The sequence below is a fragment of the Lepidochelys kempii genome, chromosome 5 (assembly GCF_965140285.1).
Source record: "Lepidochelys kempii isolate rLepKem1 chromosome 5, rLepKem1.hap1, whole genome shotgun sequence".
In the NCBI taxonomy this organism is placed as follows: Eukaryota; Metazoa; Chordata; order Testudines; family Cheloniidae; genus Lepidochelys; species Lepidochelys kempii.
Genome location: NC_136384.1, coordinates 110,836,569 through 110,848,958, shown reverse-complemented (window position 1 = coordinate 110,848,958; position 12,390 = coordinate 110,836,569). Strand labels below are relative to the sequence as shown.

General features: G+C 46.7%; 1 protein-coding gene across 1 annotated transcript in view; it reads right to left on the bottom strand.

Moving 5' to 3' along the window:
• CNTLN (centlein) overlaps nucleotides 1–3,278 on the bottom strand; it is a 284,448-nt gene extending 281,170 nt beyond the window's left edge. The window contains exon 1 of the mRNA XM_073345467.2: nucleotides 2,862–3,278. Coding sequence (XP_073201568.2) covers nucleotides 2,862–2,996 — 135 coding nt within the window. The 5' untranslated portion in view covers nucleotides 2,997–3,278. The remainder of the gene's footprint in view (nucleotides 1–2,861) is intronic.
• Between the last annotated feature and the right edge of the window lie 9,112 nt (nucleotides 3,279–12,390).

The window sequence follows — 12,390 nt, the reverse complement described above, 5'->3', positions numbered from 1 at the left end:
CCCCTAGTACAAGTCACCCTGACCCTTGTGAAAGGGTTGTAGAGGCTCAAGAGATGGCTCAGGAGTACCTGGAACTGACAGGTGACTCAGACCTGACAAAAAGGTATGGCTGGGAAGAGTTTCTAGTATAAGTGTTGGGATTAGAACTAGCTGGGAAACTGAATTTCAGTTCTGTATAACAAAATGCAAGAGTTTTTGAAAATATTTGATCTCAAATGGCAACAAAAACCCAAAACCTTCAAGTTTTCCATGGAACTGAAATCAATATTTAGTCTCACAAACACTGAAATGTTCCTGCTGTGGGAACATATCACAGTTCTGGACATAAAGTACTGCTCTTCTAGGAAGCCAACTAGCACAAGGAGTCCCAACTACATGGCAGCCCACCAGACTGGAGAGCCCCAGCTCACCAAGCACCAAGTGTACTGCTGAGGAGGAGAGGCAGAAAACTTGCCCAGTTTATGTCAGAAACCTACCTGATTACACTCTTACATTCAGTTTTCTTTAAGACAACTATATACTCATTGTTCAAAAGTCAGACCTACATATTATATGCAAACTGTGAAGAGATTTGAAAAAACAGAAATTTTAAACTGCTGCCACTCAGCTTTAAGAGTATGTGACTACCTCAATGAAAATTCAGATGTTCCTCTATCCACCATACTGTAGTTGTAAAGCATACCTTCTGGTTCCCCAAAGGGATGGGACAATACTGAAAGTACTTCCATTCTGTTCTCTTGTCCCACTTGGGGAAAAGCATTTGAATGAACAGTTCTGCTCGGAGCTGAGTGTAGTACAAGTGTCTGTTTATAGATATGGTAATAAACATCTCATTTTGGTGTTCACCTGACTACAGCTGGAATGAACTCAACAAGAGAGGAGTGGGAATGTATTTACTACAAGTAAATGAATGAATATATAATCTGTTGTCTGTGAAGCAGGAAATTTACATGTCTAACTCCGAATGACTTACAGTGGGAATTAGGTGTCTCACTACCATTTGTGCTTTTGAATGACTACAAGGTATGTCTCCACAGCAGCTGAAAGCATGCTTCCCAGCACATCTGTCTACCTGTGCTAACTCCACTCGAGGTAGCGCACTAAAAACAGCGGTGTGTCTGTGGTGGCACAGGCACCCGAATACATACCCAGGATGTTGGGCGAGTTTGTCCTAGGGCTAGCCACTGTGACCGCACTATTTTAGTGCACTAGGTCAAGCCGAGCTAGCGCGTTTGTCTACCAGTGCACAGACACATGCTCCCAACTGCTGTAGACATAGCCCTAGTTACTTTAATATCTAGCTACACCGTCCAATGTGATTAGAAACTCAATTTATCAACATGTTGTAGGTAGTGTAAAGGTGTTCAGTGTGTAACATGAAAACACCCTATTAAATAAAGAGATCTGACTATATGATTGTATAATGTTTCTCAAAACAAAACCTCACTGTTGTAATTTTTTTTTTTGTCTCTGATATTTTCATGGCAATGATTTGTAAACCTGTTAAAACTTTCTAAATAAATTAGTTAAAAAAGAAACTCAATTTGTTCTATTCTGATGTGAATATAATCAATTTTAATAAACTCAAGTGAAGTGCATTACAGCTATAACTCACTTTAACAATATTATAATTCCTCTTCAGCCAACAAGTTAGTGCATAGAGTCTTCTCTTAGTGAATTTTTTCCCCCATAGGTGGAGGGAAGGAGAAAATTCAGTGAGTTTTCACTATCAGAAGAGCTTATTTAACTCTCCCTTCATCATTTAGGCAATGAGTGAGGATCCCAAGATCTGTGGGTGTCCTGTGCCTCCACATAGCTATGCTCATGGATTATTCCCACACAATAAGGCTCAGTGAGAAGCCATGCTTCCATTAGCTGTCTAGTCCTACATCTGGGGGGCATAGAAGTGGTGGGTATAAATACTGCTTCAGCAACATTAACATCCACAGGGTCTAACAGAGATGCTTTATTCTCCCCCTGTGACCTTCCTGACCCTGTTAACAAGGGCCTGGAGAGACCCAACCAGGCCAAGTTCTGCAAAAGGAGTAGGAAAAAACATGCCAGAGAACTACTACCCCAACGGCCCCATTGCCAAGCCCTCTTGCCAAAATCCTCTTGTTTGGCAAATATTTATAGCAGAGTGCTGTAGTAAGGTCTTAGACTTACTCATTTTCATTAAATGTGCCTATTACCAAACAGAAGCGATTAAACTATAACTGCCAAGATTCTACCCAAGGGTCTCTATACGATGCATCACCCCCGCTTTCTGTAGCGTTTGGACAATTATTCAGCAAGGGAATGGACAGCAGGCCACCCTTCGCATGTCAAGGAACAGCCTGACAAATGTGCCACAAACCCTCGCTTTTAAGCCAAAGCGGCTTCTCTCGAGGACCAAAACGGTGCAACCCCAAATTGCTGTCACAACCGCACGCGGGACTCGTCGCTCTGGCTGGGAGGCAGCCCCGAAGGAGGCAAGGGTAGCTCCTAACCTGGGGCGGGGGCATGCCGGGCGCCTCTTTCCAGCAGGCGACAGGGGGCAGCCCGCAGGGCCAGCGGGGGCAGGGCGGGCAAGTCGGCACCCCTGACATGCAGCTAGCTCCGGGGTGGAGCAGGCGGGTGAACGCGGGCCCAGGCACAAAGGGGTGGGGCAGAGCCCGGCCGGCCGCAGGGGGGCTCCGGGCCTGCCTAGCCCAGGCTACACCGGCGGGCAAGGACCAAGGCAGCCCGAGCAGGATGCGCGCCCCGGGGGCGGGGCGGGGCGCGAAGGTCCCGACCCGGGGGAGGCCGGGCAGGGGAGGAAGAACCGGGGTTGCCCAGCTGAGGCGGGGGGCTCTGCCGGGCGGACCTCCTCTCGCTGGTACCTGGCACTGACTCAGCTCCTCAGCCAGGCTCCTGAGCTCTTCCTCCAGCTCCAGGACCCGAGATGATGCTGTTGCTGTTGCTGCTGCTGCCGCCACCGCCGCCAGGAGCGGTTCCTTGCGCTTGCTGGAAGCCATGCTCGGGGCGCAGGTCGCCGGTCTGGGCCTAGGGGAGGGAGTTGCACCCCATCTGCCCGCCCGCTCTAGAAAAAAAAGTTGCCGTGAACCAACCACATTAAACTAGCCTGCGCTTCCCCCCCCCCCCCCCAATTGACCGTGCGCGGGCGGCGCCGGGAACCGCAGAATGAAGGACGCAGCGCGATGATGACAACGACGTCAGTTTAACGGACAGCAAAAGAGGAACCGGTGGGGAGAAAGGGTTGGAAGGTTAGCTTCGTTTTCGACTGCTCCAAGGTTCCGAACGCGCATGCGTGTTTTTTTCGCGCCCTTGGCTTCGCTCTCTGCTGCCCTCAGCGCCGAGCTGGTGGCTGAGCGGGCGCTGCGTCGCGACGGGGGTGGGCCTGGCTGTTGGGGGCCAGGGTGATGGGGCCCTGCTGGACCACCGCTAGAGCCAGCCCTGTTGCTTAATCGTTAGAAGTGGTCGGACCGGAGCCAGCAATGGGCTGGATCCAGTTTCCAGCCGGAGCTGGGGCTTCCGGCCGGATCAGGCGCCAGTTGGTCTTGGCGCACCGAGAGCCGCTGGGTATGGAGTGCAGGAGCCAGGGTGTTTGGTGCCCACGCTTAAGCCTAGGCTTGACTTCGGCATGAGGTGCTCAGTGGCAGCCCTCAGCCACTGTTGAAGTCAATGGTAGGGTTCCCATATTTGAACATTCAAAAAGGGGGACACTTCCTGGGGGGGGGGCAGCGTATTTGCAGCAGTATCTACGAACTTATGTTGTATTAAAATGTTGTTATATTGTTATATATGCTATGCGCTACATGTCGTCTCTATTGAGTATATATTAGGGTGACCAGATCACAACAGTAAAATATTGTGACGCATTAGGGTGCTGTCGGCCCCGCCCACAGTCCTACCATGCTCCACCCCCACTCTGCCCCAGGTCACACCTCTTCCCCACTTGGCCCCGCCACCGCGCCGCTCTTCACTCCGTGGCCTGCTGCTGGCTTGCTGCATCTCTCCCCAGTCCCCCACCCACTGCTCGCCTCCTCCCACCTGCCACTCACCTCCTCATTCCCCTGCCAGAAACCCCCATACCGCCGCGAGAACCCCCGCCTGCTGTTGGCTCACCACTTGCCTCCTCAACCCTGCCCACTGCTGCCTCCCTCTCCGCTTGCCTCTTCAACCCCAGCTGCCCGCCACTGGCCTTTTCACCCCTCCCCACCCACTTCCTCACTCTCCCACCCCTTGCTGGCTCCCTCGCTACTTGCCTCCTCACCCTCCCTGCCCATCACTGACTCCCTCGCCTCCTCACCACCCCTCCCCACCCACCTCCTCACCCTCCTGCCCACTGCTGGCTCCCTCCCCGCTCACCTCTTCACCTCCAGCCTGCCGCTCACCTCTTCACCCTCACCACCTGCCACTTGCCTCTCACTCCCCCCCATCTGCTGCTGGCTCACCGCTCGCCTCTTCTCCCTGTCCCACTCGCCTACTCACCCCTCCTGCCGCAGGTCCCTCTGGCTCCTAGGATCGGGGCAGCCGTGGGGTCTCCACGTGCTGCGCCTGCCACAAGCATGAGCTCCGTGGCTCCCATTGCCTGGGAAAAGCGCCAGTGGGAGCTGCTGGAGACGCGGAGCAGGGCTTGCAGGGGCTGGCAGCACACAGAGAGCTCTCCACCCCAGCGCGCCGCATTCTCCCTCCCCCCGCTCCCTCCCAGCCGTGCAAAACAGCTGTTTTGCGGCGCAAGCACTGGGAGCTAAGGCGAAAAATAATAATGGCAAAATCCTGGACGTTTTTAGATATTTAAAAATTCCTCCCGGACGGCGATTTAAGAACCAAAAAATCGGATATGTCCGGAAAAATACAGACGTATGGTAACCCTAGTCAATGGGTGACACAGCTAGTGTTTCATTAACACACACACACACATACGTTTGTCTGCCTATCTCCAGTTTTTCACCAAGGGGGGAGGGGAATGGCAAATGGATACCTGCGTTTTGCATAAAATCATGAATTGTTGCCGTGATTGCACAGCGTGTGTAAATGCAGCCATGTAAACGGATATCTGTCCACCTCTTTGCATACACATTTCCTCCCTTTGCTTGTCCACTGCAGGTGGACTCCTGCAAATGCACTTAAGTGGGTCCTCTTCCATCCCCCCGCTCTGTACTCCCACACACCCTTGAAAATGTGACCCTGACTGTGTCGCCGCACAACATACAAGTAAAATCCTTCATCTCACAAAAAAAATAAAAAAGCATGGGTGGGGGATGGGGACTTCCAAAGGTCTGCTGCTGCAAGCTTTAGTTCAGGCGAAAAATCCATTATCTGTAATGATGGTTTTCTCTGGGAAAGCACTTTGGATCAGACTTGAAATGAGTGCTTCCCTTGATCACTCTTAGTCTTCCTTATCCCAAAGGGGGAAAACTGACAGGTCTTTATCAGCCCGTAGCCCAACTTTTTTATATTTGTTTTCCAGCCCCTTGATAAACTGTTCTGATCCATCAAGTTTCTAAATAATAGCCCAACTGGTTCCTTTGATAATCCTTAGAGCCTTCCATGCAAGAGTCTCATGGAATAAGGGGATAGATATCTGTGATTAGCATGAGTCTAGCCCATCTCTCAAAAACGTCATCTCAAAGCACCTATATTTGCAGCCACCAGCAGCATGAGAAGAAGATCAGCATATACAAGATTCTTATTCAAGCCCAAATAGTTCATTTTAATGTGGATCTATTTCAAATGAAGCATCATTTAACTTAGGTCAGGTTTTACTGTAAACATTTGATGGTATAGTAATGTCATTTAGGGATGTGTTTTTATTTCATTTCTATACTGGCAAAAGCACTAGGTGTAGACAAAGTTATACCAGCATAGAAGTGCCTTTGCCAGTTAGCAAGAGTTCTTTCTTAAGCACAATCGTCATAGAAACAAAACAGGATGCTGCCTACTGGCAGGCTCCAATATCACTAATTCAGAAAGAAAAATCACAGAATTGTAACACTAATTTTCTTTTAAATTAAAAGTGCTATTCAGCTAACAAGTTTTATGTTGTAAAGGTTTACTTTTTGCCAACTCCCCTCCCCCCTACAATCAACAGTTTTGTGCAAAGTAATCCAGCACAAACGAGAAGTAATACCTTAACATCAGTAAACAATAGAAACCAAGATTGTCAAGACTGTCACTAACAACTGTCTGGAAAGTCCTAAAACATTTTACAATTACCAATTTATACAGCTCTCAAACATACAGTGTACCCTTGGAAATTCACTTACATGAAAATGTCTTGTTTAAATGCTGAATTCAAGATACACTATCCCCCCTCCCCCCTTCAGTTTTGTAAAGCTAAATAATTTTAAAGCCCATACACTAGCACCTCTTTGAAATCTGTGTAATGGGGGTTATTTTTCCAGTCCTTCGGTGATGGCAGTAAATAAGTATCATGATTATGTGGTCTTTGAAAGGTATCATAAAGTCAAAATGTTACACAACTTGGTCCTCCCTCAGCATGGAGGGATGTACTACATGACCTCTCAAAGTCCCTTCTAGCCTGCATTTCCAATTCTATGATTCTAATTAAATCATTGCTGGATTGAGACAATTCAGTGCCTGAGGCATATCTGGCCACACCCCATGCCTTGGATTTACCCTCACTTAAAATGTCAGTGACAGGTACTCACTCCTTTCTGTGAAGAAAGAGGAGCAACAAGAATCTGCTCTGCCCCCTGGACAGTCACAAGTGACATAAAGAGGCCCTCAGCACTTAGCAAAGCAGCCAAGGTATAGCTACCTGGGTGGATTCTACTGTAGTCTTCTCCTGCCACCCACAGACCTCTGGTGATGTGGGGCAGGTGGGGCTTCCCAAAGCTGTGGGAGTTGGTGTTAAAAGACCATTGAGGTAACGAGAGCTGTTGTTTCAGGCTGCCTGAAGACTCAAGCAGACATAATTGCACTGGAAGTTACATTTTCAAGCTTTTCATAACCACAAAGGCTGGCAATTTTGTCTTTTAAAATGAAATCTTAGACTATATCTGCACTACAGACCCTATGCAGGCATAGCCTGTTAATGTAGACACAGCCTACAACAACAGACTGAGTTTTTCTGTCAGCGTAGGAATGCCCCCTCTCTGCACAATGTAAGGTACATCGGCAGAAGCACACTTATTGACATAGCTGTATCTACACTGGGGGTTTGGTCGGCATAACTATGTAGGTCAGGGGTGTGTTCTTCACTCCCATGACTGATGTAGCTCTGCCAATATAACTTTTAAGTGTAAGCCAAAGCTTAGATTCAGACATAATCACATCACTCAGAAACTGCAGCCCTAAGGACATGTCTGTTGTGCAGTAAAATAAATGAGAGTGAGAGGAAGTAAACAAACCCACACAGCACCAGGGAAGGAGGAGGTTAATAATCTGTCCTGGATATGGGGCTGAAACTGGCCCCACCCAACAATACCTGCCAGCAATATCAGGCCTGGAGGAAGGGACCTCCAGCTGGAGGTAATCAAAAGAAGGAAGCAGATCATGAATTTAGGAGATGGGCTGAATAGCCAAGCCTTGGGACTGGTTTTTATGTTGTGTAAACTGGGATTTGTTTCTTAACGAAGTTGAATCCCAGGAAGGGGCTGAATATTGACACTACATGTGTTGCATAGACTGTTTCATAGAATAACTAGGAAAGTCACCTGGTTATAGAGGCGTTGTTTGGGAAAAAAAGGGTGGGGATCTGCATAGAATTCTGAAAGTGCATGAAGAGGACACGGCCACCCAGGCTGAATACTCAAGAGATGATACCCTTCATAACTCTAGGAGTGGCAACTGGAAGGGACAGCAGAGTCTAGGACCACCCGGACTTCATGCATTGACCAGAGGACACATATGAGGCTCTTCTTAGCCCTAGGGATGGCAGCTAGCAACACACACTGACACATCGTTCACACTTACCAGCCCATTCTGAACACACACCACATGATAAACACACAAGAACCGCACTGTACACCCATCCGATATATTAAAGATCAGCTTTACAAGCATTGTTGTGATTCAGGATTTACACTAGCATGCACTGCTGTAAAACTTGGTGAGTGCTCAAGTAGCAATACTCTCATCAAGAGGAGAGCTGGTGATGAAGAAAAGCTGTAAGGAGTCAGGCTAGGAATCAGGTTGGACAAGGAAATGTATTCTTTAAGTGCTTCCCCTCAGCAGTCTCTACACGTAGGACCTTCTGCATCAGAAACCCTGCAGGTGAGTAATTAGTGATGTCTTTTTCTGCCCCAGTCAAGATTAATTCCTTTTTGGGTTTCATGTTTGGTGTATCTGGCTCATTTTATCGGTTAAGAACATATTTAAAGGAAATGAAAAATCATTTTTATTCTGTTTTTTCAGTTACACATTTTTAGACTAAGAACCATAGTCTGACCTCAGTTTAGTGCCATTATGAATGGTTTATGTGATCCATTCAGCAAATGGGCTTTCTCAGTATGGTTGGGCATGGCCAGTACATCCTTACTGCCAATTCAACAGTCCTGATCTTGTGAGGTGCTGTGTGCTCTCAAATCCTATTAGTGCCAGAAGACGAGATTAGTTTTGGCAAGGGACAGATTTAGAAATTGGTACTACAGGCTCATGCCTTGAGCTCTGGCTCTTGGAGTCACATAATTGTTAGAATTTCAGCTTTAAAAAAAAAAATTCTCACCCTCATGGTTGAGAAGAAAAACTTGAAAACAAGAGTCAAGCATAGCCAATGCCATGACATCTGTCTGTATCTTCAGGCAGCCTGAAACAATAGCTGAGGGATCTGAACTGCCCCTTATATCATAACAGGCTGTTATCTTTGTCATGTGGACTCTAGCAAATACCACCCCAACAGAGGACTTTGTGTGTGGTAAGAGGACAGTGCCGCAGCCTAGCCCACTCATCCAAGCAGATTCACCACAGCTGCTGCGGTAAATACTAGAGGCCTGGCTGCTGCCATTCCTTCCTCTCTTGAGGAAAAGGGGCCCTGCTGTTGCTCTTTGTGGGAGAGCAGGCGTGACCTGTGTCCCTACCCTTGGCTCTCTGGGAGGTAAGGTGGAATCCCTGCTACTACATGTGGAGGGGGACACGGCAAAAGTGGGGCCATGTGGTAAGTCACAGTGCAGGTCCCTATGTTGTGGTGCGCCTAGGACAGCTGGATTGCCTCAGTCTGGCTCTGGTTCTGACAATGGTGTGGAATTAAACAGGTTTTAACTTTGAAAACAGATAACACCTTCAAGATGAAATCTCAAGCACTTTTCAAAAGTGGGCAAGTGTAACTATCCCCTTTTTACATGATGGTGAAACTGACACATAACAAGGTTAAGTGATTTACCAAAGTGATTTACCAAAGTGATTTACCAACAATAGCCTGATTCAGGTATTGATTCAATGGGGTTTAGATCAGGCCCCGCATCTGAGCTGGGACTAGAGATCACAAGATTTATGATTCTCAGTCCTTTGTTTTAACAATTAGGTACACTAGTTTTCATGGGGTGGGGGCATCCTACTGCCTATTTAGACAAAAAATTACAACAATTTAAAACACTTTCTCTGCTTTACAGGTATATTGTTTATTTAAGATAATGTGCATAATTTTACAGGTATTCTATTTCTTAAAAAACAAAACAAAGTTTTTCTGCTCCTAGTTTTTGTGTTTAAGTTTTAAATAGTTAACCATGAGATTTAACAATATAGCTATTTACTCTATTTTAAATCTGACAATTCTAAAACCACTTCAGATGAGCAAGCAAGATACTACGTTATCATCTGTTTGCATTGTGGTATTAGCGAAGAGTTACTAAGAGGCTACGTTATACTGCAGCTTTTGAGCTGCTAACACTGTTCCCAAAAGCAGTGTTTGCTATAAATTCCCAGCTTTGGGGAATACAAAATAGATTCTGCACATTGTATTCTAGGGTGGTACTGCAGAGTCAGCCCAACTTGAACTTTTCTTGCAGCCTGAACTCTATCATCACAGTGGGATTTAACTGCCTCAATCCAAAGAGATGAGACTCATGTATTTTGGCAGCAATGTGAAGTTGTAACTTTGAACTTTCCTGTCCTACTGTGGTTGAGTTTAGAGTAACAAAGTGGGAGTTAATGATTGTTGATTCACGTTTGAGGCACACTATTTCTGTATAGGACCTTTTCCTTTAAATATGGAATGTGTTAAAATATACACCTATGATGTAAACACCTTTATTTTCAGATAAACAGAGTTACAGTAAGTCTGCTAGAGACGAAGTAAACAATAAAGATTGTGCCAGGATTAATTTAGGAATTAAAAACTTTCTTCCCAAAGTCAAGATTTTTTTTAACACTAACTTCCCAAAAGTTAAGGAGTACTTGTGGCACCTTAGAGACTAACCAATTTATTTGAGCATGAGAATCCATTCTCAAGTTCGTTATGGGTGCTTTGAAAATTAGCACAGTGATCAACACAATATAAGATAGACAGAAGCTGAGCATGGCCACATGCACTCCCAAGCACGCCCTTTATAGCACAGCCTACATTTCCCTCTTAGTCTTTGGCTGCTCTCCCCAGCCTCCCATACCTTCCAGGCTGAGATGACTTAGTCCTCCAGCTAGATCACATAACAGTTCCACCCCTTCCAGGGCCCACAAAGTCCAAGGTCAACAAAAAGAAACATAGGGTTAGAGTCACAAAGGGACTTAGACTCCTCAGGCCCTGATAAAGGTGTCACTGGCATTCCCGAAAACCCCACTCAGCAGCCACCTAACCCTGTAGGTGCCTATACTCACTCTGCATCTAAATATATGCTGTAAAAGTTCCCTTGGCTCCTAAATTTCTGCTCTGGGAATGCACACTGCTGCCTCACTCTAGGCATATGGATGCCTAAACCCTGGTGAGATTCATAAACTGAGGGGAGAAGAGGGAAGATAGGTGCTCCTCTGCCTTATTCATCTGCAGGGTCCAATGTGGAAGATGTGCTCAAAGGCCGCTTAGCTCTAAACAAAACATCTGGGGTGCAGGGGAAAGGAGGCCTGCTCTCATAACTTTTAGCCTAGTGGTTAGAGTGCTCAACTAGGACGTGGAAGACCCTAGTTCAAGTTCCCCTCTACCTGATGAGAAGAAGGGATTTGAATAAGGATCTGCTACCTCTCCGGTGAACACCCTAACCGCTGGACTATGAGATAGTCTGATGTGAGACTCCCTTAATCTCTCCTGTTGTTATTTTTCCACATTGGATAAATACTTAAATAGTCACTGGGCCAGAGAGAATGAGTCTATAGCCTGGTAGTTAGTGTAGCCATCTGGAAGGTGGGAGACCCAGGATCCAGTTCCTGGTACCAATCGCTATTTAAGAGAAGGCTCACGGCTGAGAACCCTAAACTGAGATAAGCACCTAAATCTAGGCTGCAGGGAAGTGCCTAACTGCCTAATGGGGCAGTGCTTAGAACACCCCTCTCCCTCTTGGGCATCTCCCATTGGCTAGATTAGGCAGGAAGCTACCTGCCATCTTGGATTTTTTTTAATCCTGTTCTTGGGTGCCTCTCTCTCTCCCTATTAATCATATAAGGAGCCTGAGCACGTACTTCACGCTTTGTGAATCCCAGTGATTTTCTAGACCTCTAAAAGCAACACTGAACATTACAACACCTAAATCCCTGGGCGTATGTCTACACTACAATTACAAACCCCGCTGCTGGCCCGTGCCAGCTGACTCGGGCTCCCAGGGCTTGGGCTAAGGACCTGTTTAATTGCTGTGTAGATGATCAGGCTTGGGCTGAAGCCTGGGCTCTGGGATTCTGCCCCTTAGCCCAAGCCCAGTGAGTCTGAATCAGATGGCACTACAGGCTATGCAGCTGGTGTGTAACTGCAGTGTAGGCATACCATTTGTGACTTCTAGCCCATATGTTTTTGGGTTTTTTTTTGTCATTCAGGGAGGTCCTGCAGCAGCCTTCTGTTCTACAGTGAGAGATCAAGGCCTGGCCTGGCCTCTCCCTCCCTCCCAGCCAGCCAGCCAACCAACCAACTGAACTGGGCTCCCCTTTTTTAGCTCCTCCCTCAAAACCTGACACCTACTTCAGGTGTCACAGGGTAGGACTGAGTATGTCCCCAACAGCCCATTAACCACTTCCTGACTTGAGTTTGTATACCCCATCATACTGAGTTATTATATAACTAAGGCTATTAAAGTTCAGAAGGGGGCTTTTCAATCTATTGTCTGACCAATCTGTAGATTGTACAAACTTAAGTTGAATAAATCTTTTACAATACTTAATAGAAATAGAAATATTTCTACCTTTTTATATTTTAGTGAAAATTAAAATTAACATTCTATTGAAGTGTTGCATCCCAATTATTATGCTACATTAGTTTATGAGAACCCCTGCAAGTGGAATTCAGTGTTGCCAAGTCTCATGATTTTA